The sequence below is a fragment of the Podarcis raffonei genome, chromosome 10 (genome assembly GCF_027172205.1).
Source record: "Podarcis raffonei isolate rPodRaf1 chromosome 10, rPodRaf1.pri, whole genome shotgun sequence".
In the NCBI taxonomy this organism is placed as follows: domain Eukaryota; kingdom Metazoa; phylum Chordata; class Lepidosauria; order Squamata; family Lacertidae; genus Podarcis; species Podarcis raffonei.
In genome coordinates, this window is record NC_070611.1 from 76,322,391 (window position 1) to 76,346,226 (window position 23,836).

Consider the following 23,836-nt stretch of genomic DNA (forward strand, 5'->3'; position numbering starts at 1 on the left):
AATTTTTACCGTATTTTTCGCTCCATAGGGCGCACCTGTCCATAGGGCACACCTAGTTTTTAGAGGAGGAAAATACGGGAAAAAATATTCTGAATCAAATGTTGCACTAAACTATTTAAAGCAGCAAAGCAGGTGGCTCCTGTCCGCTTTGCTGCTTTAAATCGAGCCTCAGAGGAGGGTAGGAAGGGGAACCATGGCTTATCTAAGTCCAGTTAATAATGCTGAGCCTGACTTATGGCCATCGAGATTAGCCTGGCCGTCTCAGTGGAAATCTGGGGTGGACTTTCAGTGGTCAAAGTGTGGTTGTGTCTTCCTGCCCAGCATCTATTTCCTGCCGTCTTTCCCCCCTGCACCCCCGCACCCTGCTTCGAGGGAAGGAAGCGGAGCCATGGATCCTCTGCTCACAACTGCCGTGGATTCCCTCCACTTTGAAGCAGGAAAGTGGAAGAGGAGCTGCTTACACGAGTGTAAGCTGCTCCCCTCCAACTTTCCTGCTTCAAAGGGAGGTCAGGAGGAGGGAATCCGCTGCAGCCGCAAGCAGTGGAGGATCCACGGTCCCTTTCCTTCCCTCCTCCGTGATTGCTTTGAAGCAGGAAAGTAGGAGAGGAGCTGCTTACACAAGTGTAAGCTGCTCCCCTCCCACTTTGCTGCTTCAAAGGGAGCCCGGGAGGAGGGAATCCGCTGCATTCACTAGCAGAGGATCCATGGTCCCCTTCCTTCCCTCCTCCGTGATTGCTTTGAATCAGGAAAGTAGGAGAGGAACTACTTACACAAGTGTAAGCTGCTCCCCTCCCACTTTCCTGCTTCAAAGCAATCACGGAGGAGGGAATCCGCTGCAGCCGTCAGCAGCGGAGAATCCATGGTCCCCTTCCTTCCCTCCTCCGTAGTTGCTTTGAAGCAGGAAAGTGGGAGAAGAGCTGCTTACACGAGTGTAAGCTGCTCCCCTCCCACATTGCCGCTTCAAAGGGAGCCCGGGAGGAGGGAATCTACTGCAGCTTCCCCCACCTCCCGCAGAAGCCGCGCGCTCTTTAGCGGGGCTGCGCGGCTTCTCCTGGCTTTTCTGGGAGGTGGGGGGATTCCCCCACCTCGTAGAAAAGCCCGCAGGAGCCGCGCAGCCTTTAAAGAGGGCGCTGCTCTTGGGGGCTTTTCCCTGAGGAGGGAGAAGGGACTGATGCGGCCAGTCAGTCCCTTCTCCCTCCTGGGGAAAAGCCCGCAAAAGCGCACGAAGCTTGTGTGCGGCTCTTGGGGGCTTTTCCCGCCTGCCTCCCCCCTGCATTCGCTCCATAGGACGCACACACATTTTCCCTTGCTTTTTAGGAGGGAAAAAGTGTGTCCTATGGTGCGAAAAATACGGTAACTTGAGTCAAATCAGAGTCTTGTTTTGGAACTAGTGTAATAAAAGCTTCTTTCCACGTCTCCGGCATTTCTCTATCCTGAAGAATATTGTTCACGACTTCTCTCAGCGGTGTCGACAGGATGTGCCTCATTTCTTTATAACAACTTGCTGTAAATCCATCTGGTCCTGGAGCTTTCCGTTTTTTCAACTCTTTTATGGCTTCTTTAATCTCTTCCATTTCTATAGGGGCGTTCAGCCTTTCTTTCTTTTCTGTCGGGATCTTCTGCACCTTTTTTTCTTTTAAGAATCTTTCTATTTTTCTCATGTTATTTTTCTCTTTACTATTATATAAATGTCTGTAAAATTCCAAGAATCCTTTTCTGATACCTTTTGGATTAACTATCTCTTCTCCTTCTATGATGATTTTATTTATTGTATTCTGTTCCTTTCTTTTCTTAATTTGCCATGCCAGCCATTTGCCTGATTTATTTGCAAATTCAAAGTTCCTTTTTTTATATTCCACTCCACTTCTTTATTTATTATCATAGCAAATTGTGTTTGCAGAGTTTTATATTCTGTTTTATTTTCAAATTGTCTGGTTTCTCAATTAATTTTTGTTCATTGTCCATTATTTGTCTTAAAATTTCTTTCTTGCCTTTCTCTCTGCTTTTATTTTTTATTGAATTCTGTTGGATAAAAAATCCTCTCATCACCGCCTTGCTGGCATCCCTCACAACATTCATTTTTGTACCCTTATTACAATTGTTCATAAAATACTCCACCAGCTTCTTTTGTGCCCCCTCTAAAAAATTTTGATCATCTAGAAGGTTGTCATTAATTCTCCATATGAATGATGGAGTATTTCTTCATAACCTCTAATTTCACATTTGATTGGATTATGATCTGAGATCACTCTTGGTTGAATTTCAACTTGCATGATTCTTGGAGTTAATTCATTAGATACCCATATTTGATAGATTTGCGACATTGACTGATTCGATTCTGCATAAAACGTAAACAGTTTGTCAAGTGGATGTCTCAGTCGCCAAATGTCTATTAAGTTACAATTCTTAATCATCGAGAAAAAAGTCTTGGGTAGTTTTCCCTCTTTACTCATTCCTGATGCTCTCAGTCTATCCATTTCCATTGACACTACTCCATTTATATCTCCCATTATTATAATCTTTTGGTCCATATAATCAAACAGTTTCTCTTCCAAATCTTTATAAAAATCAGTCTTGTTTCCATTTGGTGCATAGATCCCGACTGTTATTATTTTTTCACCTTGCCACTTGATCTGGATTGCAATTATTCTTCCTTCTTCATCTTTGAAAATTTGCTGAGCTTCAATTTTATTTCAATTTTATACAATACCACCCCTCTCTTTTTGTTTTTGTCTGACGATATAAATTCATTTCCTAGTCTTTTGTTGATCAAAACTCTTCTATGTCTTCTCGCCACATGTGTCTCTTGTAAACATATTATATCCAAATTTTCCTTTTTTAGGTATTGTTCAATTTTATTCCGTTTTTTCCTATCGTTCATCCCATTAATATTCCAATTCCATAATTTTAACGCCATCTTGGTATCCTAATTAATTAAATTTTATTTAAAATTTTATAATCTTTCTTCTTGTACTTCTTCTTCTTCTTCTGTGTTTCTTCCATCTTCTTCTTCCCCCTCTCCCAATCCACTTTCCCCCGTAGCTCCTGCTCCTGCTGCTGCACCTCTTATTTCTTCCTCTTCTGGTCTTAATTCCTTGTATCTTCTCAGAAACTTGCTTGCTTCCTTTGGGCTTGTGTGTTTGTGTTTCTTACTTTTATAGAAAAAAGAGATCCCCTCTGGAAATTTCCACTTGTATTCTATTTTGTTCTTCTATAAAATTTGCACCAATGGTTTATATGGATCTCTCAGTTTCAACAGTCTGATCCGTATATCTTTAAAAATAATTATATAATTCCCATCGATATTCAATCTTTTCTCTCTGTTCTTCTGCAAGATCATATTTCTCATTTCTCTGTCCTTGAATATAATTAGACAGTCTCCCGGAGATTTCCTTGTCTTAGTTGTTCTTGCCTTCATTCTAAATGCATTTTGCACTGTCATAGCTACCTCCTCTGGTTGAAGTTCTAACCATTGTGCTATTTCTGCAATCAGTCTCTCTTTAATATTTTCACCCTGCATCTCTAGTACGGCTCTCAACCTCAAATTAGTCTCCCGCTGCCTCAATTCATTCATAGCAATCGCATCCAAGACTTCTTCTTGTGTTTTATTAATCTTCGACATTTCTACCTTTATTTTCTCCTCTTCTCTCCTCACTTCCCTCATTTCCTGTTTTGTCCTCTTCATCCCCTCCTCCAACGTTTCTGTTCTCTTAGTCACATCTTTCAATTGTCCCTTTAATTCATTTACTGTTTCATCAATTTTTTTGTCCATTTTTCCAATCCTTTTGTCCATTTGTTCTAATTTGGCCTCTAATTTTTTTTCACTCTGCTTTATATCATTTTTAATTTCTCCAAACATTTTCAATATTTCTCCCTTAAAATCTGACTCTTGTTTTGAGCTTCTCCTATCTGCCGGTGTCCCCCTTGCACTTGTTTTTTTCTGCTGGTGCGACATATCTTTTAGTCTCTTCACACTCCTACCAAAGTTAATTAATGCACCAAAATTAGCACAACCAGTATATAAGGCCCAATACAATATTTAGCAAAACCCAATAACATATAAAAACTAACACCGAACTCCTCCGATCAATATATCAACTCAGGTATTTCCTACATCACAAAATAAATGACCAGAATAAAAATAAAATATAACCCAATGGAGATACTCTTATTATCTTAAAAAATCCCAAAAGAGAGAATATAATCGTGATACTACTTTTAGCCTTTTTGTTAGGAGAATTCACTAATTCACAGTCCTCAAATTTCAATTTTTTGCCAAGGTTTTAAAACTTTTCATTAATGAAGAGACGATAGAAAGACGAAAATCTTCTTGCCACCACTTAGGCTAATTCCAATCCGTCATTTCGAAAATAAAATGCAACAGGGGAAGAAAAGGACCAAACCATAAAATAATATATTTTCTCAGTTTTGTTATTGCCAGTTATTTTAGATTTTAATTATACTCCAATTATAATCCAGTGTAGTCTTCAAACTCTCCAGTCCCAGATTAGTCCAAGGAAGGAAGTAAAGAAGTAGCAGAAAACCATAAAATAAGTCCCACAAAAAAAAAGAAAAAGGGAAACAAAACAAAAAAATTATATCCAGAGCAGGATTCTTCTGAGGAACGATCTCAATCAGTTACCAGCCTTATCCATTCGTTAAAACCACTCTACAAAGCTTCTGCAATGGTGTTATACTCCAACGACAAGAGAAGGAAGGGGGGGGAAGGGGCAGTGGGGGGCAGTGTTTTTTTAGAAGTTAATTTTGACGCTCACCATCAACCCTTAAAACCTGTGGCATTGTTCAATTTCAAAAGTCAGATTATTATAATCTATTACAGAGCATAAAACTTCCCCTTTTATCCGTTAAAATATTCACTTCTCCAAAAACGTTGCTGGTATTTTTCCAGAGTATAGCAATGTAACAGTGGCGACGGAAGTCCTTACATCCAGTTGCGCAGTTCTTTATTAAAAGTGAAACTAAGTATTCCTTCTAATCTTGTCTCTTTCTTTCCCCCACCAACACACCGAAGATTTGCCAAAAATAACAGTCAAACGTCCCTCTGCTTCCTCTTCTGTTTCTTTTTTTATCTTATTGCTAGTTCTTAGCTATTTTCTTAGCTTAGAAGTTTTAGAGGAGAAAGCGGCAACGACCGCTACCCATTACTCACACAGCTTGCTCCCGCTCTGCTGACAGTTCTGCGTCTGTTTTCAATTGCAGATACAGCTGAACTCCACATTTAATTCTTTTTGCTCCGAAACCTTCCTTTAGCCTTGAACTTCCAAATTCTATCCCAATTAGGTCCGAATTTCTTAAGCTTGAGTGTCGGTCGCTTCCCTTGCAAGTTCAGGGCTACGCTTTCTAGAGGATAGTTAATGGCTTCCCTCTGCCTGCTTCTCTCTCCACCGTACTCTTCACCCTTACAGGGCTACCTGACGGCCAGGCGATTTGCAAATTGGCTTGCCGGGAACCAGACCCTCAATGTTCTCCACTGAGGGTATTTTGGGGGGCTACTGCGCCCTGTAGCACCCCTTTTTTCCTCAAAAAGCACGGAATCTCCCAGCCGGGAAGATTCCCACTTGCGACAGGTTCGCGCTCAACAGGAAGTCCGTGTACTTAAAGATTTTTTTAAGCTCATTATATATTGATTCCCAAAAACCCTTCACTTGCCCACAAACCCACCACATATGATATAAGTCTCCTTCTGCCTCACCACACTTCCAACACTTCCTATTTTTTATTCTATACATCTTTGCCAATTTTACCGGTGTGAGGTACCACCTATATATCATTTCCCACATATTTTCCTGTAAGGCCGTACACGCCGTAAACTTCATATTGACATTCCATAATTCACGCCATGCTATAGTCTATATTATATCCAAAATCCATGGCCCACTTAATCATGGCTTCTTTTACCTCCTCATCTTTAGTAAACCAGTCCAGTAATAAGTCATACATTTTGGACAAAAGTTTGTTGCTACCTTCTATAATATCGATTTGAAATTTTGATTTCTTTTCCTCAAATCCCAACCTTTTTTAATCCTTTTTTAGTATCTCATTAACTTGGTGGTGTTGTAACCACCCTGTCAATAGGTTCTTTATTTCTTCATACGTCTTTAACTTAATCCCCTGCTCCGTTTTCATAACAAACTCTTCATAAGTAGCTCTCTTTCCTTCCATATTAGTTTTTTTTGTAATTAATACGTCAGTTGGTGAGATCCACCAGGGGGTTTTCTTTTCTAACAAATTTTTATTTCTTACCCAAACATCATATATGGGTCCTCTAATTATAAGATTTAAGAAACCCCTGTGGACCTTTGCTTTACCATACCACAGGTACGAGTGCCACCCGTACCTGTTGTCAAATCCTTCTAAATCTAGAAGGTCCGTATTCTCTAGTTTTATCCAATCTCTTATCCATATTAAGCAAGCTGCTTCATAATAAAGAATCATGTCTGGCAAGGAAAAGCCACCTCTTTCTTTTTTGTCCACTAAGATCTTCATTTTTATTCTTGGTCTCTTTCCCTGCCAGACAAATCTTGCCAATATTTTCTGCCATTCTTTACATTGTTTCAACCCTTTGATCACTGGTACTGTTTGGAATAAGAATAGCATTCTAGGTAAGACATTCATTTTAATCACTGATATTCTCCCTAAAAAAAGAGAGTCTCAGTCTATTCCAGATATCCAAGTCTTTCTTAATTTCTCTCCATGTGGTGTCATAGTTATCTTTACATAGATTTCTGTTTTTTGCTGTCAACCATATTCCCAGATATTTGACTTTGTTAGCCGCTGTGATTCCTGTCTCTTGTTGCAGTTCTTCTGTTTCTTCTTTGCTTATGTTTTTCACTAACATTTCAGTCTTGTTCTTATTAAGTTTAAACCCCGCTACTTTGCCAAATTCTTCTATTTTTTGTAGTGCCTCTTTTAAGCTTTTCTTTGGATCTTCCAAAGTTAATACTATATCATCCGCAAACGCTTTTATTTTAAAATCTTTATGTCCAACCTTAATCCCTTTAATTTCTGGATTTTCTCTCATGGTCTTGTTGAGTACCTCTAGTACAGTTAAAAACAACAGGGGGAATAGAGGACACCCCTGTCTCGTCCCTTTTGAGATATCAAAAATCTCCGAAACATTATTATTTATAATGAGTTTGGCTGTTTGATTGTGATATATTGCTTCTACACCCTTCATAAATTCCTCTCCTATTCCCATTATTTTTAAATTCTTTTTCATAAATTGCCAGGAGACATTATCAAATGCTTTCTCCGCGTCGATAAAAATCAACACTGCTTGTTTATCAATTCTGTTTTCTAAACATTCGATAATATCTAATACCATTCTCACATTATCTTTCAGCTGTCTCCCCGGTAAAAAGCCAGCTTGATCTTTATGGATTACTTTGTTTAGAAGCCTTTTCAGTCTTTCCGCCAAAACATCTGCAAATAATTTATAATCATTATTCAGTAATGAAATGGGCCTGTAATTTCTAACCTCTAGGCCATCAGTATCTTTTTGGGGGATTAGGGTTATATAGGCTTCTTTCCACGTATTTGGGATTTTGCCTTTTTTCAAGATATTGTTCATAACCTCACATAATCCTGGTGTTATTTGATCACATAATATTTTGTAGTATTTAGCCGATATTCCGTCTGTGCCTGGAGATTTCCCAATCTTCATCTTCTTTATTGCCTTTCTGACTTCTTGTTCTGTGATTAACTGAAACAAAAATTTTTTTTTCCTTCCAGTAGCACCTTAAAGACCAACTAAGTTAGTTCTTGGTATGAGCTTTCGTGTGCATGCACACTTCTTCAGATACACTGTAACTATCTGTAACTGTGATTAACTGGTTCAGTTGTTCTCTTTCTTCTTTTGTAATTTGTTGCAATTGATGTTTTTGTAGATATTCCCCTATTCTATGATCGTCTTCTTTCTCTTTCTTATATAACTCTTTATAGTATTTCTGGAAAGCCCTTCTTATCTCTTTGGGATCGTCTATTATCTTTTCTCCCTCTCTTATTTTACATATTATATTTTGTTTTTTTCTTGCCTTTAATTGCCATGCCAGATATTTTCCTATTTTGTTAGCAGACTAGAAGTTCTTTCGTCTCTTCATTTTAATTCTCCACTCTACTTCCTGATTCACTACCATGGAAAACTGAATTTGCAACATCTTTATATTTTGTTTTATTTTTTTCATCTTTTGGTTTAATTGTTAGCAGTCTTTCATTCTCCACAAGGTATGCTAAGATTTCCTTTTTTCTTTTCTCTCCCCCTTCTTTGATGACTGTTTTATTAAATCAAAAAGCCTCTCATAACGGCTTTGCTTGCATCCTATACTATTTCTATGGGTGTTTCTTTATTTAGGTTCCAGTTAAAATATTCTGTAATTGTTTCTTTCGCTTTATCTATTATCTTCTGATCATTAAAGAGGCTTTCATTCATTCTCCATCTAAATGATGAAGGGTCTTTTCCTCTCACCTCCAAATACACCGGATTATGGTCAGATAGAGTCCGTGGCAGGATTTCTGGTTTAAATGACCTCGGGACTAATTCTTTTGATACCCAGATGTAGTCTAATCTTCCCCAGCTTTGATTTGGACTCGAGAAAAAGGTGGGTTGTTTCATTGTGGGGTTTTTAAGTCTCCATATATCTATTAGTCCTGTAGTATCCACCAGGTCAAAGAATGACCTGGGTAGTTTACCCTCATTTGTATCTCTTTTTCTTATGGATCTATTCAAATCTGGGATGACCACACCATTAAGATCTCCCATTAATATCAGATGTTGGTCTAGGAGGTCAAGCAATATGTCTGCTAATTTCAAATAAAAGTCTGCTTTCTTATCGTTAGGAGCATAGACTCCAACTAGGTTTATACTCTCTCCTTGGAAAGTTATTTGTACTATTATCACTCTTCCTTCTTCATCTTTATAGATTAATTTTGGGTCATATTTTTCTTTTATATAGAACACAACTCCTCTTTTTTATTTTTGTCAGAGGCAATAAAATCTTTCCCCAATCTTTTATTACTTAAAATCCTCTTATGTTTTCTTGCAACATGGGTTTCTTGCAGGCAGATTATGTCAAGATTCCGTTTAATCAGCACATGTCCAATTTGATTTCTCTTATTTTTATTATTAAGTCGGTTCACATTCCATGACAATATTTTTAAGGCCATTTTTATGTAATTACCAACCAAAATTAAGTCCTGTTTTAACCTTGGTGTTCTTTGCTGTCTGTTTCTTCCTCCTCCTCCTCCCCCTCGTCCCTCTCCTCCTCCTCCTCCTCCTCTTCTCCCTCTCCTCTCTGTTTCTCCTGTTGTTCTTCCTCTCTTCTTTTCTTTTCCACCTTCCCCAGCTCCTTTTCATATCTTCTGGCAAATTTCTCGAGGTCCTGGGGGTTAAATAGCTTAAATCTCTTATCTTATCATTGGCCACAGTGATCCATGCGACGGTCATCTCCAGGCTTGACTCCTGTAATTCGCTCTATGCGGGCTGCCCTTGAAGCTGTCCCAGAAACTCCAGCGGGTGCAGAATAATGCAGCGAGGATCCTCACGGGGTCTCTGCCATGTGAGCATATTCACCCAGTGCTTTTCAAGCTGCACTGGCTCCCGGTGGAGTACAGGGTCAGGTTCAAGGTGCTGGTTTTGACCTTTAAAGCCCTTCACGGCCTAGGACCCTTGTACCTACGGGACCGCCTCTCCCAGTATGCCCCACGGAGAGCCTCAAGGTCCATAAATAGCAACACCCTAGTGGTCCCGGGCCCTAAGGAAGTTAGATTGGCTTCAACCAGAGCCAGGGTCTTTTCAACACTGGCTCCGGCCTGGTGGAACGCTCTGCCTCATGAGACCAGGGCCCTGCAGGATCTGATTTCTTTTTTTTTTAATAAATATTTATTAAAATTTTTCATCTTAATAAAAAAAATCAAAAAAGAAAAAACAAAAAAATTAAAAACAAATAAAGTTTACAATCGTATTTTCAATAACATATTTCCCTGACTTCCCCACACCTCCCCTTCTTATATTCCAATTCAAATTGTTAGTTCAACAAGTTCTTATCCCCAATTTTTAACCTTTTTATATTTAGTTCATTTAAAAAACAAACAAACCAGTTTTAACTTATAAACATACATCAGTGCTCATTCTTAAAACCTTTTTCTAAAGTCAACCCAAATTCCCTTCCACGAATTCCCCAATTTTCATACTAATAACAAAACAAAATAAACAACAGATTATAATTGTACACCCTTTGGATTCCCAAACCCCACCACCCCCTTTCCCGGTTTCAATCCCCAACAGATGTCCATCAGTCTTTATCTACTATCAGCCTGGAGACCTCACGTCCGAGGCTCTTAATTCTCTCTCAATTCCTCTCTGCCGGTTTTTTTGATAGTCTTTAGTATTAAACACCAGATCTCGGAGAAGCTCTGTCCCCATAAGGTCCATGTTTCTTCCAGCCAGACCTCCATACTTAAAAGTGGAGCCCGAATCTTGTTTCTTACTCCTTTTAAGTCCAATTGTCCCGAAAGCTCCAACTTCCACCTTAATCAAATTTGTAATCCATAGGTCTTCAGATCTCCACATAAGGAGATCTCTCCATTCTTCAATCTCCAATTCAAACCAGATTTTCATCATCCAGTACTTATTTTCCTTTGTAACCATCATGTCAGGCCTCTGGCTCGATTTCTTATTTTCCTTTGTAACCATCATGTCAGGCCTCTGGCTCTCCTTTGTCATCTGCAAAATTACAGCTCCTCCTTCCTTTTCCTCAGAAACAACATATGTCTCCTTCTCCACACTCTCAAAACTCTCAAGTTTCTCTTTTTGTCCAGCTGCATGGGCTTCCTGAGTCAAATCCTTATCAAATTCAGTGATATTATTTACTGTTAAGTTCAGAGTTGCAACATTTGTAGCCAAAACATCCATTTGGCCTTGTAGCTTTCCCAAGAGAACAAAAACTCTGTCCAACCCAGCTTGAATTTTCCCTCCTCCAGCCATTCTTGTAATGTCCCAAATCCCCCTCTAGAGGGATTTTGGTAACTTAATATTCTTTCCAGTTCAAATCCAAAAATCAAGTTAGTTTGTATCAGTTCTTCCTTGTTTTCAACAAAATATAACCAAATTGCAACAAATATATCCAGCAGAGACAGCAGAAACAAAGTTCTCTTTTTCCTTCTTGACAGCTAATTTTAACAGCTGTCAAACTCTTCTATATCTCCTCAACAGGCTCTCTCACGGATCACTCCCGGGTCCGGGGGGGTGGCACTTCATCTCTCAAAATTAGCTCTTATCCTCCAATAAAATTATTTATGCTTATACTGCCAAATCGTGAAATTAATGTCTTTTACCCAATGAAGAAAAAGAAATTCTCTCGACCTTAGTTAACTAGTCCTTGCTTTAAATTATTTACAAGACGGGGAGGCGGACTTCCTGTTTGCACCTTCCCCGATCGTGCCAAATTCAACAAAAAAATTCCTTTACAAGTCCAATTTCCGTACTACTCACGGGTTGTTACTTTTAGAATCCAATTGTTCACAAGAAGAAGTCAGCGCTCTCCGACCATGGCATGCGGCTTCACTCCACAGGAGGAGCAGTCGACTCTCAGCACCGCGCCGCTCACCCCGTCCCCCGTTCCGAAGCCTTTAAAAAGGCTCCTTCGCAGGTCAGGGGGGCGCAAATGGTGCCCGCCGAGTCACCAGGTTCACAGGCTTCAGCGCCTGTGATTTCTGAGGGTCCCCGCGTCGCCGCAGCGGCAAGACCCAGCTCCTGCGAAGCCGATTCCCTCCGGAGCTCGGAGGGAATCCGCCATTAGCCGGTCACGCTAACCCGGAAGTCCTGCAGGATCTGATTTCTTTCCGCAGGGCCTGTAAGACAGAGTGGTTCCGCCTGGCCTTTGGCTTGGAGCCAATTTGATTCCCTCCCTCTCTTTCTTTTTTCTTTTCCTTCTCCTCCTGCGATGAGGCTACATTTTAATATTTTAATGTTTCAATATTTTAATGTTGTATTTTAATTTTGTTTTTAAGTTGTAATCATTCAACTTGTTTTTATTATTGCTTGTAAGTCGCTCTGAGCCCGGCCTTGGCTGGGGAGGGCGGGGTATAAATAAAAATTATTATTATTATTATTATTATCATTATAATAAAATGAGATCCCCTCCGGGAATTCCCACCTGTATTGAATTCCTTTTTTAAAAACTGACCCACTAGTTGTTTATTGATGTCTCTACGTCAAAGAAATCTGGCTGGAACCTCCTTGAATACAATAATTGCCTTCCCATCAATGCATAAGTTTTTATTATAATTTAATCTCAATATCTCATTCCTCATGCCCATAGAGTTGAACATAACCAGTACATCCCCCAGCAATTTCTTCCCTCTCACTCTGGCAGATTTTACCTTTATTCGAAATGCATTTGCTATTGTATAGCCTATCTCCTCTTTCCTCGTGTCCAGCCAGTTTGCTAATTCTTTAATTAATGTAGCTCTTATATTTTCGTTTATCCCCTCAGGAGTACCTCTGAATTTCAAATTCAACTGTTTCTGCCTCATTTCTAGCATTGACATATTATCCAGTGTTCTTCTTGTGTTTTACTTATGTCCTTTATTTCTCCTCTGATCCTGTCTCCTTTTTACTTTCCTTTAGATCTTTCTGAGCCCTTTTCATTGACTCTTCCAACACTTTAGATCTTACCGTTAAGTCCTTTACTTTACCTGTCAGTTCTCCCACCACCCCCTCCAGTTTCTTATCTAATGTATCCTGAACTTCTAACAATTTTTTCTCAATATATTGTTCATTTTGTTTAAACTCCTTTCTTATTTCAACCATCAACGCATCATAGTCCTTTATCTCTTTCCCATTCTTCCCATTCTCCTGTTTAGATGGTCTTCTTTCTCCTGGTGTTCCCACTCCTTTCTTCATTCTGTCACAATTGCTTAATCAGATATTTATTTACTAATGTTATTCTAATTTCCACCCCTAGGGGTCGCAAATTAACGTATACTGTTTTTCAAATTTCCCAATTGCAGTTCCCCTGTTTCCCCACACAGTGGCAGCAGTTCCCGTAAATTCAATAAAAATCCTTCCTTAAGTAAAGTTACTTTCCGTTTCTTTGTTCTTCAAGTGGAATTTCCCCTTTCACGTGGCTGGAGGACCAGACGGGGAGACTGCCACAGAGTGTCAGGAAGAAAGGCACGAAAAGTAAAGAAGGGAATGAAACCTCCAAAACACGGAGAGAGCAGAAAGTGAAGGAGGGAGGGAGAGCAGATAAAAAGAGAGAAGGGGGGAAAAATAAGGGTGGGGGAAGGGGATACATGAGGGGCGATAGAGTAAGGAAAGGGAGGAAAAAAGATCGGGAAAGAAGAAGGGGGGGAGAGGGGGGAAAAACAGGAGTAAGAAGTAAAGATAAAAACAAAAGTCAAAGACTTATTCTTCGTGTTGTACTCCAAATACAAAATCTTCTTTTTCCGGTTCCTTATCAGCTTAATCCATAAATTCCCCACTCAAGACCGGTAATCAAGCATTATAAAGCGTACCGTTTATCTCCTCCCCCACATAGAGGGCGAAAAAAGCAAAGGAGAGGCTCAGATAGAACTTCAGGAGATATTCACAGCAATTCACAGCAATCCCCAAGTCTCTTCTTTCTTGCTCCTGCAAACGTACCGACTGTTACTCCAACATATACTTCTGCCCAACCTCTTTACAAACAGCAGGAAAGAAGCAGAGTTCACTGGTGTTCACTGGTGGGCATTTTAAGCTCACTCTCCGACCACTGGCACAGGACGCTTCAACCAAGACGATACAAAGAAGTTTTTCCTCCCCTTCTATGCCTCTCTGTTGTATCCCCACAAATCGTTACCTCGGAACATAGTAACCAAGGATTTTCTCCGAACCTCACTTGGCGGCTGCTTTCTTACTTTCAGTCCTCTCTCAGTCTTCCGCCAGACGCCATTTTCTCCCTACCGCTGGGACGGACTCCCTTTTTTCACCCTCAGCACTCCAAATCTTGTTAATTTTCTTTTGTAAAATCCGCAGATAATAACTGCTTTACTTTTAGTCCAGATTTGTTTTCTTTGTTTGGAAGCTGGCCGCTTTCAGTCGAAGCTTGAGACTGCACAGCGTGGGGTCTGCTGCTTCCCCTCGGTGCCTGCAGCTCAATCCCGTCCCCAAGCTTCAGTTTAGGTTTAAAGCCTGTGAAACAGGAGAGAACATCCAGTCTCTGCCAGGTACTCTGCCCCCCAAGATACTCCTCTCAGGGTATGGAGGTCCATGTAGCCTTCGTAGCCCCTCTAAAGCCCCCGCACTGCTCGAGCCCCCCCTGAGGGTTGCCTCGCGCTTCTTTCCCTGATCGCAGCTCAACCGGAAGCCCCCATCCACCTCAATCTCTAAATGAATCACCTGCACAGTCCCATTGGCCTCAGGAGGTCCATACGGACGATTATGTGAGACCCAGGTCTATGTCTTATCCATTGGTCTGTGGTCTGGGTCAGTCAGAGAACTAGTGACAAGGCTTGGTGCTTGGCGTCAGCTGAATGGGTGCTCAGGGAAGCTCCTGTTCTTGGAGATGGACCTCTGTCTACATGCCTCACATTGCATGGAGAGAGCAGGAGAAGCAGAAGGAAAGCAGATGGCACATGGGAATCCCAGGCGGAAACACCCACCCCAATGGTTCTTTATAATGATGATGTGCTGCCTGATCCTGTGCTTGTCTTCTGACAGAGGACTATCCTAATCTGGCACTGACAAAGCTGGATATTCAAGGAAAATAGATAAGTGTACTTAATGGAAACTTCATCCTTGAATAGGTAATATTGATTCATTAATGGTCTGAAGTTGTGTTATTTATGGAGACATGAATTTATTCCTGATCTGTCTTAAATAGCATAATTAGAGGATGTCTTGGGGTGTTAGAGGAGAGGCGGTACCTTTGGTGGGGGAAATGTCATGCACCTTCTCGGGTAATCTATCCACCATTGGTCTCCACCCTGCACTCAGCTCTCACCTGTGGCTTCCAGAAGCTGTCAGCATGCAACAGGGGCCACAATCCCAGGAATGGCTTCAACCGGCTGGCAAAACCAGGTGAGGATAGCTGATGGGTCTCAAATTCTTGGTGGGTTGGGGAATTCTGTTGCAGGTGAAGAAATACGCTGGTGGATGGAGAGGATGAGAACAACAGTGAATCCCACAGTCAAGAAGACAGATTCTGCACATCCTGCAGAGGAAAGGGAAGGGAGCCCATCGAGAAGGAAAACTCTGATCCTAATCCTTTGCTGCCTTATGACTTATCTTCAGGAGAAGAAAAGGCTATGGAGGAAAACTTACACAAATCTTGAGTGGAGTCTCTAAGATGCTTGGATAGTGCCCTGCACACCTCCTGCCAGCAACTCCTGCAGCCGAGCTGGTGCCTAACGTACTGCTCTGCTGAGAAGGGGGTCTTGTTGTCTAGGCAGCCCAGGACCCCACAACACTTTCCCCAGGCTTCCATTGCTGCTAACACAGCAGTTTCAGGCGGAGAAATGAGCTCAGACCTGTGTATCAATATCTCTCCAATGTGGAACAAGGGAAACAGAAATGCCACTTACATCATACAGCACTGTAAAAGTATTCAAAATATTTGTTTTTTGAAGAAAAGACCACCATGTATCATGTGGCCACTTGAAAGCTTATAAATGTATTGTGGCTGGGGCTTTTGTGGGCTGCAGGACCAGGAAAGCTTCTGCCACCATGATCCTTCCAGTTGGGATTCAGGCCTCATCATGCAACAGAAACTGTCCTGGTTGTGCTGCTTGATGATCTCTGATGGGCTAGAGTCTGAGGGGAAAGCTGTTTCCTGGTTCTGCTGGATCTCTCAGCGGCTTTGAAGACCTTTGACCATTGTATCCTTCTGGACCCTCTAGGGGAGCTGGGGGCACAGCTGTGCAGTGGTTCCCCTCCTTCCTCCTGGGCCATGTCCAGAAAGTGGTGTTGGGGGATGAGTGTTCTGACCCCTGGGTGCTCACTTATGGGGAGCCTCAGGGCTCTGTCCTCTCCCCCATGCTTTTTAATATCTATATGAAGCCACTGGGAGAGATCATCAGGGGTTTTGGGTTGGGTGTTCACCAGTATGTGGTTCTTCTCATTTAAATCGGAACCAGTGAAGGTGGTGAATGCCGTGTGTTGGTGCCTGGAGGTGGTTTGAGGATGGGTGGCGGCTGTGGTTGAATCCTGACAAGACAGAAGTACTGTCCCTGGAGGACAGTCAGATGTGGAGGATTCCCTGGTCCTGAATGGGGTAACTGTGGCCCTAAAGCAGGCACCCTCAACCTGCGGCCCTCCAGATGTTTTGGCCTACAACTCCCATGATCCCTTGCTAACAGGACCAGTGATCAGGGATGATGGGAATTGTAGTCCAAAACATCTGGAGGGCCGAAGGTTGGGGATGCCTGCCCTAAAGGACCAGGTGCACAGCCTGGGGGTCATTTTGGACTCACAGCTGTCCATGGAGGCACAGGTCAGTTCTGTCTGCCAGCTCCATCTGGTACACCAGATGAGACCCTCCCTGCCCTCGGACTGTCTCACCAGAGTGGTGCATGCTCTGGTTATCTCCAGTTTGGACTACTGCAATGTGCTCTACGTAGGGCTACCTTTGAAGGTGACTCAGAAACTGCAACTAATCCAGAATGGGGCAGCTAGACTAATAACTCGGAGCAGCCGCCGAGACCACATATCACTGGTCCTAAAGGATCTTCCCTGGCTCCTAGGGCATTTCCAATCATAATTCACACTGTTGGTGCTGACCTTTAAAGTGACATAGTTGCATTTTTCAGGCATAGAATAGTATTGATCTAATGTAGACAGATCATTCCTGGTTTATTGCTTCAAGAAGGTTCTACTCTGTGTGATTCAAAGCTGGAGTTTTCTCTACCTGGAACATTTTAGCTGTTAAGGGAGTTTCCTTTCTGCTGAGAGCAGGTGGTGGGATCAGTTGTTATGAGACTATGCTGAACCTTCCTTGATTTTGGTTTAAACTGGAGTGAGCCAGGCTTGTTATCCCATCCCAATGTTACTCTGACACTGAATTGTTTATAAATTGCAGTATTGAAAGGCGCCTGGTCCCACTTCCTATTCTGCTATTTCAATACTCTGCTTGTGTGCGTCTTACTTGAGTGCTAGATTCAGGCAGCTAGCCGTATTGGTCTGACGCAGTCAAAATTAATAAAAAAAGAATTTCAGAAATAGACTTGAAAGAGAAGTTGCTGAATTACAACTTATTAATAAACTGAAAACTCTGGAGAGACCTGGTCTTAATAGAGATATTGGATTCTTGTCTCATTACACATACTAAAGCTAGTTAGTATGCATACTATCCCATGCTTTTTCCTGTAGGACTAATTGCAGTCATTAACAGTCGTCAACAGCTTTACCATACCCATCTCCTACTACGCTTTTGAGAAAACCCCCACCCCACCCTCCCACTATACATAAGGGTCTGGTGACTTCTCTTTCAGTGTATCTGAAGAAGTTTGCATGCACACCAAAGGTTATACCCAGGACAATCTTAGTTGGTCTCTAAGGAGCTACTGGACAATTCTTTTTATTTACTTGAGTGCTGCTTTGGTATGCCAAGTTAGGTTTTTATTTAAGTTAGGTCTTTGCTATGTTTTGGATCCTGTTATGCTTGTTTGCATTCAGTAATGAATTTATTTGCTGAATAACATTTTTGCTGCCTCTGAGGGTTTTTTACTACTCAAAAATTTTACGTCAAACTTGCTCTTGAGGTCATTATGGAGGAGCAAGATCTGTAACCTAAAGCCCTCAACAGCCTCTGCCCTGAAGGACCGTCTCCACCCCCATGGTTTAGTCTGGACACTGAGGTCCTCTTCTGAGGGTCTTCTGCTGGTTCCTTCCCGGCGAGAAGCGAGGGTACATGGAATTAGGCAGAGGGTAAGGAAATGGGCAACATTCTGACATTTAGAAGACAGCTGAAGGCAGCCCTGTATCAGGAGGATTTTAATGTTTAATGTTTCCTCTCCTCTCCAGGGGAACAATGGTTGGACTGGGCAGAAGCGCTGCGTCTGCACAGGGCAGGGGCTTATGGGGCAGTAAGAGGATGGAGTTTGCAGGAAGGAATGGGAGGGGGGACACGACCCCCCACTTTCCAGTGATCCCTCTGGTTGCCTTGAAGGGGTGGCCGATAATTGGGTGGGAGGGAGAAGCCAAGACAATCCCCACCGGCACCAAGATGGAGACGTGTCCCCAAAGACTGGTCTACCTAGCTCTACCTAGCTCTCCCCCCCCCCCGGATTGCTGCCCTTCCCTGCCCCAGGGATGTTCCCGCTCCCCACTTCCTCGATTCCCTCCCTCTGTCCCAGAGTCTCCCCTGCACCCAGAGGCCCCGCACCCCTTGGCGCGGCTCACCGCTCGCCCTGCGCCTCCATCTCTCCGTCCAGAAGGGCCCCCCAAGACGAGCAGGGGAGGGACGGGGGTTCTCTATCCAGGCGTCCCTCACTCCCATTAACCCTTTCATGGCCCACCTCTCTCCGCGCGGAACCCACAGCGCCCCAGGGATGCCTGCGCGGGGGAAATGGGGCGAGGGCGCTTCGCTGGGATCCCCTGAATGGGTGGTGAATGGCCCCCCCGCCAAGGCACCCAAGGGGCCAAGGAAAGCCCCCTTCGCAGCACGCACGCAGGGATCCAGGCCCCACGGAAGGCGCTTTGGGGAGCTGGAGGGGTCTCTGGATCCTTTTCTCCCCTCCCCCCGCGACCCCTTTACCTCTTTGTCCTCGCTCCCGATTCTCCTTTCCTTTCCTGCAACATCCACGGAGGGGGGGGGTCCTGCCGCCCCTCCTTCCCTTTCCAAAAGCGCGCGCCCCTAGAGCTATGGAGCAGAGCAGCAATCCGGCGTAGAAGCTCCACTTGCGGACGAAGCAAGCAGTTTGAGAGGGGGGGCTCTCTCCCCTCATTCCAGAAACAGAAGCCGGATTGCGGGGAGGAGGAGCAGAAGGAAAAGGTGCAACATACCGGGGGGGGTGTTTGAGGGTTTGGGGGCGGCGTGAAAGCAGGTTGTGACGGGAAGCGAGGGAAAGAATTGTTTTTCCCCTCCCCTCTTACTAGGAGAGCGCGGGAGGGGCTGATCCAGGCAATCCAGCTGCAAAGTGGGGTCCCCCCCTACAATGTTTACATTGCAAAATCCTTCCCTCCCCCCCACCCACGCCATGATCTTAGATCCATTCCATGTTTTTGGTATTTGTGCACATTGAGCAGCGGGTTGGCTGTGTTACGGGGAAAATAGGGCTTGGGCTTTTGCACACACACACACCCCAACACAATTCTTCCCTTGTGTCTCCCTCAGAGGCGACACAATAAGGCCAGGAAGAAAGCAAGGCAGCTGTTGATCTGTTTGCGCGCAGAGCCCCCCCCCATGCGAGGAGTGAAGCAGCCCAGAACTAAAGCGCGTTGCAATTTGCACACCCTCAAATAATCGCCCCCCCCCGTCACAGAGAGAGCACCCCAAAAACATCCCCGGTTGCGCCACAAAGTGAGTTGTACATGGAAATCAGCTCAGACTCCATGTTTTGGCAACATGACAAGTCTGTCTGTCAGCCGGGATGCCTGAGGATTCCTGCTCCCTGCCTTTTCCTGGCCAGCCTGAGAGATCACTGGAAAGGGCGGATTTCTTGACTCCAGAATCCATCATCGCAGACCCGTTTCATTCAGGCCTAGAGACCTGCTCTTTGGCCCAGTCTGCTTGGATCATGTGGATCATCAATGGGTCATATGGATCATCACTGGATCATCCATGATGTCATACCCATCTCACGGAGGGGGGGGGCTCAGGAAGAATCTCCTGCCGCGTGACTGGGGGAGTCTGGAGGCTGACGGGGGTCAGACAGGGCTGCTGTTTTGCTCTCCTTACTATTTCAGCTCAGGTTTTACTGAAATGGGTGTTTTGATCTTTTTGCGGAAATGTTTTCGTCGGGCTGAGACCATTTAGGGCTTTCAAGGTCAGCACCAACACTTTGAATGGTGATCAGAAACGGATCTAGAGCCAGTGAGGATTTCTTAGGACCCGTGTTCAGGGGCCAGCTGTTCAGCTGCTGTCCAAAACTGAATGTATCCCTTGCCGGAAGTAATCCATAAGCCTCTCGTCCTCCGTCTTCTCGGGATGCCATTGCAGCGCGATGCTCCTGCTCTCGGGAGAGGGAGAGGCGTGAGTTGGGTGCGCTCGGCTTGCCAAGGGTTAAATGGAAACGAGCTAGATTCCTAGAGAGGAAAGTAAGACGGGGGGGGGGCAGGGTCCTCCAGAACGAAAGCCCAATCCCTCCCTTTCCTGCAAGAAGTCGAGGTTGTCCGCAGATGGAAACATTCAGACATGAAATATACCCTGGTCCCTAAAACCTCACTGGTGCAAGGAAGGAAGGAAGGAAGGAAGGAAGGAAGGAAGGAAGGAAGGCAGGAAGGCAGGCAGAGAAGAGAAAGCGCTTCCTCTAGCAGGGCAGAATAAAACCTGTGGAACTCCCTCCCACAAGAGGCAGAGGCCACAAATAAAGGTGCTTTAAAAGAGGAGGAGGCCAATCTGTGGTGGAGGAGGAGGAGGACAGGGTGATGGGTGGCTCCTCTGCTCTGTCTCCCCTCTAGGAGGGAGCCCTCTGGCCTGATCCTGCAGGGCTCATTTTCTCCTCCAGTGCTTAGTGTTGGGATGCAGCCAAGGAATTGGGGGCAAATGGCAGCCCCCCAGCTGTGCTGGGCGATCTCCAGTCCTTGGATCAGCATGAAACTGCAAGCTGAGCTTCAGAAGCTGGGCATGCACACTCAGCAGAGTAAAGGCACAAGAGAAGTGGCTGGAGAGGCATATGTGAGCAGATTTACAAGCAGTTTATTCAGCACACATCAGGACCAAGGAATCATCTCTGCTCTCCCTCATGTCCAAAGCAAGACAGCACCCCACCCGAGGCACCACTTTAGCTAATGAGGCCTCCTGCTGCTGCCACACCGCCGGAGCACGATTTCTCTTCTCATCCTGAAGCAAAGTTCTTAACACGAAGTACTATTTCTGGGTTAGCAGAGTCTGTAACCTGAAGCGTCTGTAACGCAAGGTACCACTGTACTCTCATAGAAAGGCGAGTCCTACTTTATTTGCTTTTGAGTGCACACAGATGCACCCGTCTTGCATGCTTGAGTAAAGCAACTCCAGGGCAGGAGGAGAGTAGGGGCCACGTGTAGAGCAAGTCCCACACTGAGGTCAAAAACACACAGAGAAGCAGCAGGACTTCTTCGGTAATAATTTACTGAGCTTTCAAAGCATACAGTTCTCACTGGGTCCCCAGTGAGGCACAAAACTTAGCTCCTGAGAGGAAATCCAGTTTCAGCCGTAAAAAAATAGAGCACACAGGATATCTAAGTCAGGCACACAAACCGGCAGAAGGGAGCAAGGGAGGAAAGAGGCTGGAAGGAGACAGGGCAATGGATGTGTGTCTTTCGCTTCCTGTCTTCTGGGAGGGAAGTCAGCAACTCGGCATATTCAGGGGCTTCACAAAGCAAAGCTTTCTGCCGGCTCCTTCCAGGCAAATGGGCATCCCAGAAACACACACTGTGATCTGTGGTGTGTTGCCATATCAGTTGTTTTTGAAAGGTTATCACGATGTGGTCTAGAAACCAGTTTGGAACAATATATCGCCCAGCTTTAATCCTCACTGACCACCAGCAATCCAGATAAACCCTCACCCCTTCTCTATTGAAAGGTACTTTACATCTTAGATTATAATCACATTGTTTGACATTGCCTTCAATATTTCATTACTATACAGTTTTACACATAAATACCAGAACTTCACATACACAAAATGTGTTAAAGACTGATTTCCTGCCGAGTTCATTTCTGTGAAGAAAAGAGTGGACTCTAAGAGGAAGATGTCCCACACTCCAGACACCAAAATGGGATCTTCCATGTGAGAGTCCCTGGATGTTCCTTAAACACTCCATTGTAAATAAAGCACTTTTGCAATCTTTTCATTTAAACTGCTTCTCCTCTCTGAGTTTGTGGATGGTTTGAAGGGTTTCAATTCCTAAAGTTCTTAGTGTCTTGAGTCTGTTGATTTAGAACTTCCACTAGGACTCAACCTCTATCTACTTTCCTGATATTTATAAGGTTTGTGTTTTGTGTGAGTTTGTTGACATAAATCAAGGGTTCCACTCTGACGGAAGCTCCTTCCACAGTGCATACATTTAAATGGTTTCTCCGCTGTGTGTCTGCTTATGTCTTCTAAGGGTTCCACTCTGACTGAAGCTCTTTTCACACTCCATGCATTTAAATGGTTTCTCTCCTGTGTGAGTCCGTTGATGTCCTCTAAGGTTTCCATTATCACTAAAGCTCTTTCCACACTCTATACATTTATATGGTTTCTCCCCTGTGTGAGTCTGTTGATGTCTTCTAAGGCTTCCATTATCACTAAAGCTCTTTCCACACTCTATACATTTATATGGTTTCTCCCCTGTGTGAGTCCGTTGATGTCTTCTAAGGCTTCCATTATCACTAAATCTCATTCCGCACTCTATACATTTATATTGTTTCTCCCCTGTGTGAGTCCGTTGATGTCTTCTAAGGTTTCCATTATCACTGAAGCTCATTCCGCACTCTATACATTTATATGGTTTCTCCCCTGTGTGAGTCCGCTGGTGTAATTTAAAGTATCCATTATCACTAAAGCTCTTTCCACACTCTATACATTTATATGGTTTCTCCCCTGCGTGAGTCCGTTGATGTCTTCTAAGGCTTCCATTATCACTAAAGCTCTTTCCACACTCTATACATTTATATGGTTTCTCCCCTGTGTGAGTCCGTTGATGTGTTCTAAGGTTTCCATTACCAGGAAAGGTCTTTCCGCACTCCAGGCATTTAAATGGTTTCTCCCCTGTGTGAGTCCATTGATGTCTTCTAAGGTTTCTATTATCACTAAAGCTCATTCCGCACTCTATACATTTATATGGTTTCTCCCCTGTGTGAGTCTGTTGATGTCTTCTAAGGTTTCCATTACAAGTAAAGGTCTTTCCGCACTCCAGGCATTTAAATGGTTTCTCCCCTGTGTGAGTCCGTTGATGTGTTCTAAGGCTTCCATTATCACTGAAGCTCATTCCGCACTCTATACATTTATATGGTTTCTCCCCTGTGTGAGTCCGTTGATGTCTTCTAAGGCTTCCATTAACACTAAAGCTCATTCCGCACTCTATACATTTATATGGTTTCTCCCCTGTGTGAGTCTGCTGGTGTAATTTAAAGTATCCATTACGACTGAAGCACTTTCCGCACTCTATACATTTATATGGTTTCTCCCCTGTGTGAATCCGCTGGTGTAATTTAAGGTATCCATTCTGACTGAAGTACTTTCCGCACTCCAGGCATTTAAATGGTTTCTCCCCTGTGTGAGTCCGTTGATGGGATCTAAGGTGTCCATTCTGACTGAAGCTCATTCCGCACTCTATACATTTATATGGTTTCTCCCCTGTGTGAATCCGCTGGTGTAATTTAAGGTTTCCATTCTCACTGAAGCACATTCCGCACTCCAGGCATTTATATGGTTTCTCCCCTGTGTGAGTCCCCTGATGTGTTCTAAGGTTTCCACTATCAGTGAAACGTTTCCCACACTCCATACCTTTAAATGGTTTCTCCCCTGTTGGAGGTCATTGATGTGAACTATGTGTGCTCATTCAATGAACATAGTCCACATTTCACACATTTTAATTTCTATTCCTAATGGGGGGGGGAGGTGACCCATCCCCTGGAGTTCTGACTGCCTTCTCCATCTCCTTCTTCAGAGTGGGAGGAAAGGGAATCCTGTTTTGGTTTCAAGGAAGAGAACT

The 23,836-nt window shown here is 43.6% G+C and overlaps 5 protein-coding genes across 7 annotated transcripts in view; 1 reads left to right on the forward strand and 4 right to left on the reverse strand.

Annotated features, from left to right (window-relative positions):
• Positions 1 to 18,838, reverse strand: part of LOC128421723 (zinc finger protein 709-like) — a 49,523-nt gene extending 30,685 nt beyond the window's left edge. Inside the window, exon 1 of the mRNA XM_053404863.1 lies at positions 18,753 to 18,838. The gene's annotated coding sequence lies outside the window, so the exon portion shown is untranslated. The remainder of the gene's footprint in view (positions 1 to 18,752) is intronic.
• The window catches only part of LOC128421742 (zinc finger protein 665-like), a 168,821-nt gene that overhangs the window by 102,625 nt on the left and 42,360 nt on the right, over positions 1 to 23,836 (reverse strand). The gene's annotated exons all lie outside the window — the stretch shown is intronic.
• The window catches only part of LOC128421703 (zinc finger protein 665-like), a 136,964-nt gene that overhangs the window by 89,993 nt on the left and 23,135 nt on the right, over positions 1 to 23,836 (forward strand). The window lies entirely within an intron of this gene.
• LOC128421774 (zinc finger protein 84-like) overlaps positions 1 to 23,836 on the reverse strand; it is a 238,925-nt gene that overhangs the window by 17,420 nt on the left and 197,669 nt on the right. The gene's annotated exons all lie outside the window — the stretch shown is intronic.
• LOC128422902 (zinc finger protein 665-like) lies at positions 22,205 to 23,830 on the reverse strand. The gene has a single exon (XM_053407522.1). It carries the CDS (start codon positions 23,624 to 23,626, stop codon positions 22,205 to 22,207), a length of 1,422 nt encoding a protein of 473 aa, XP_053263497.1. The 5' UTR covers positions 23,627 to 23,830.

What these genes read in the sequence shown, in the direction of transcription:
- LOC128422902 (XM_053407522.1), bottom strand. Translation starts at nt 23,626, where the DNA reads ATGGAGTGTGGGAAACGTTTCACTGATAGTGGAAACCTTAGAACACAT.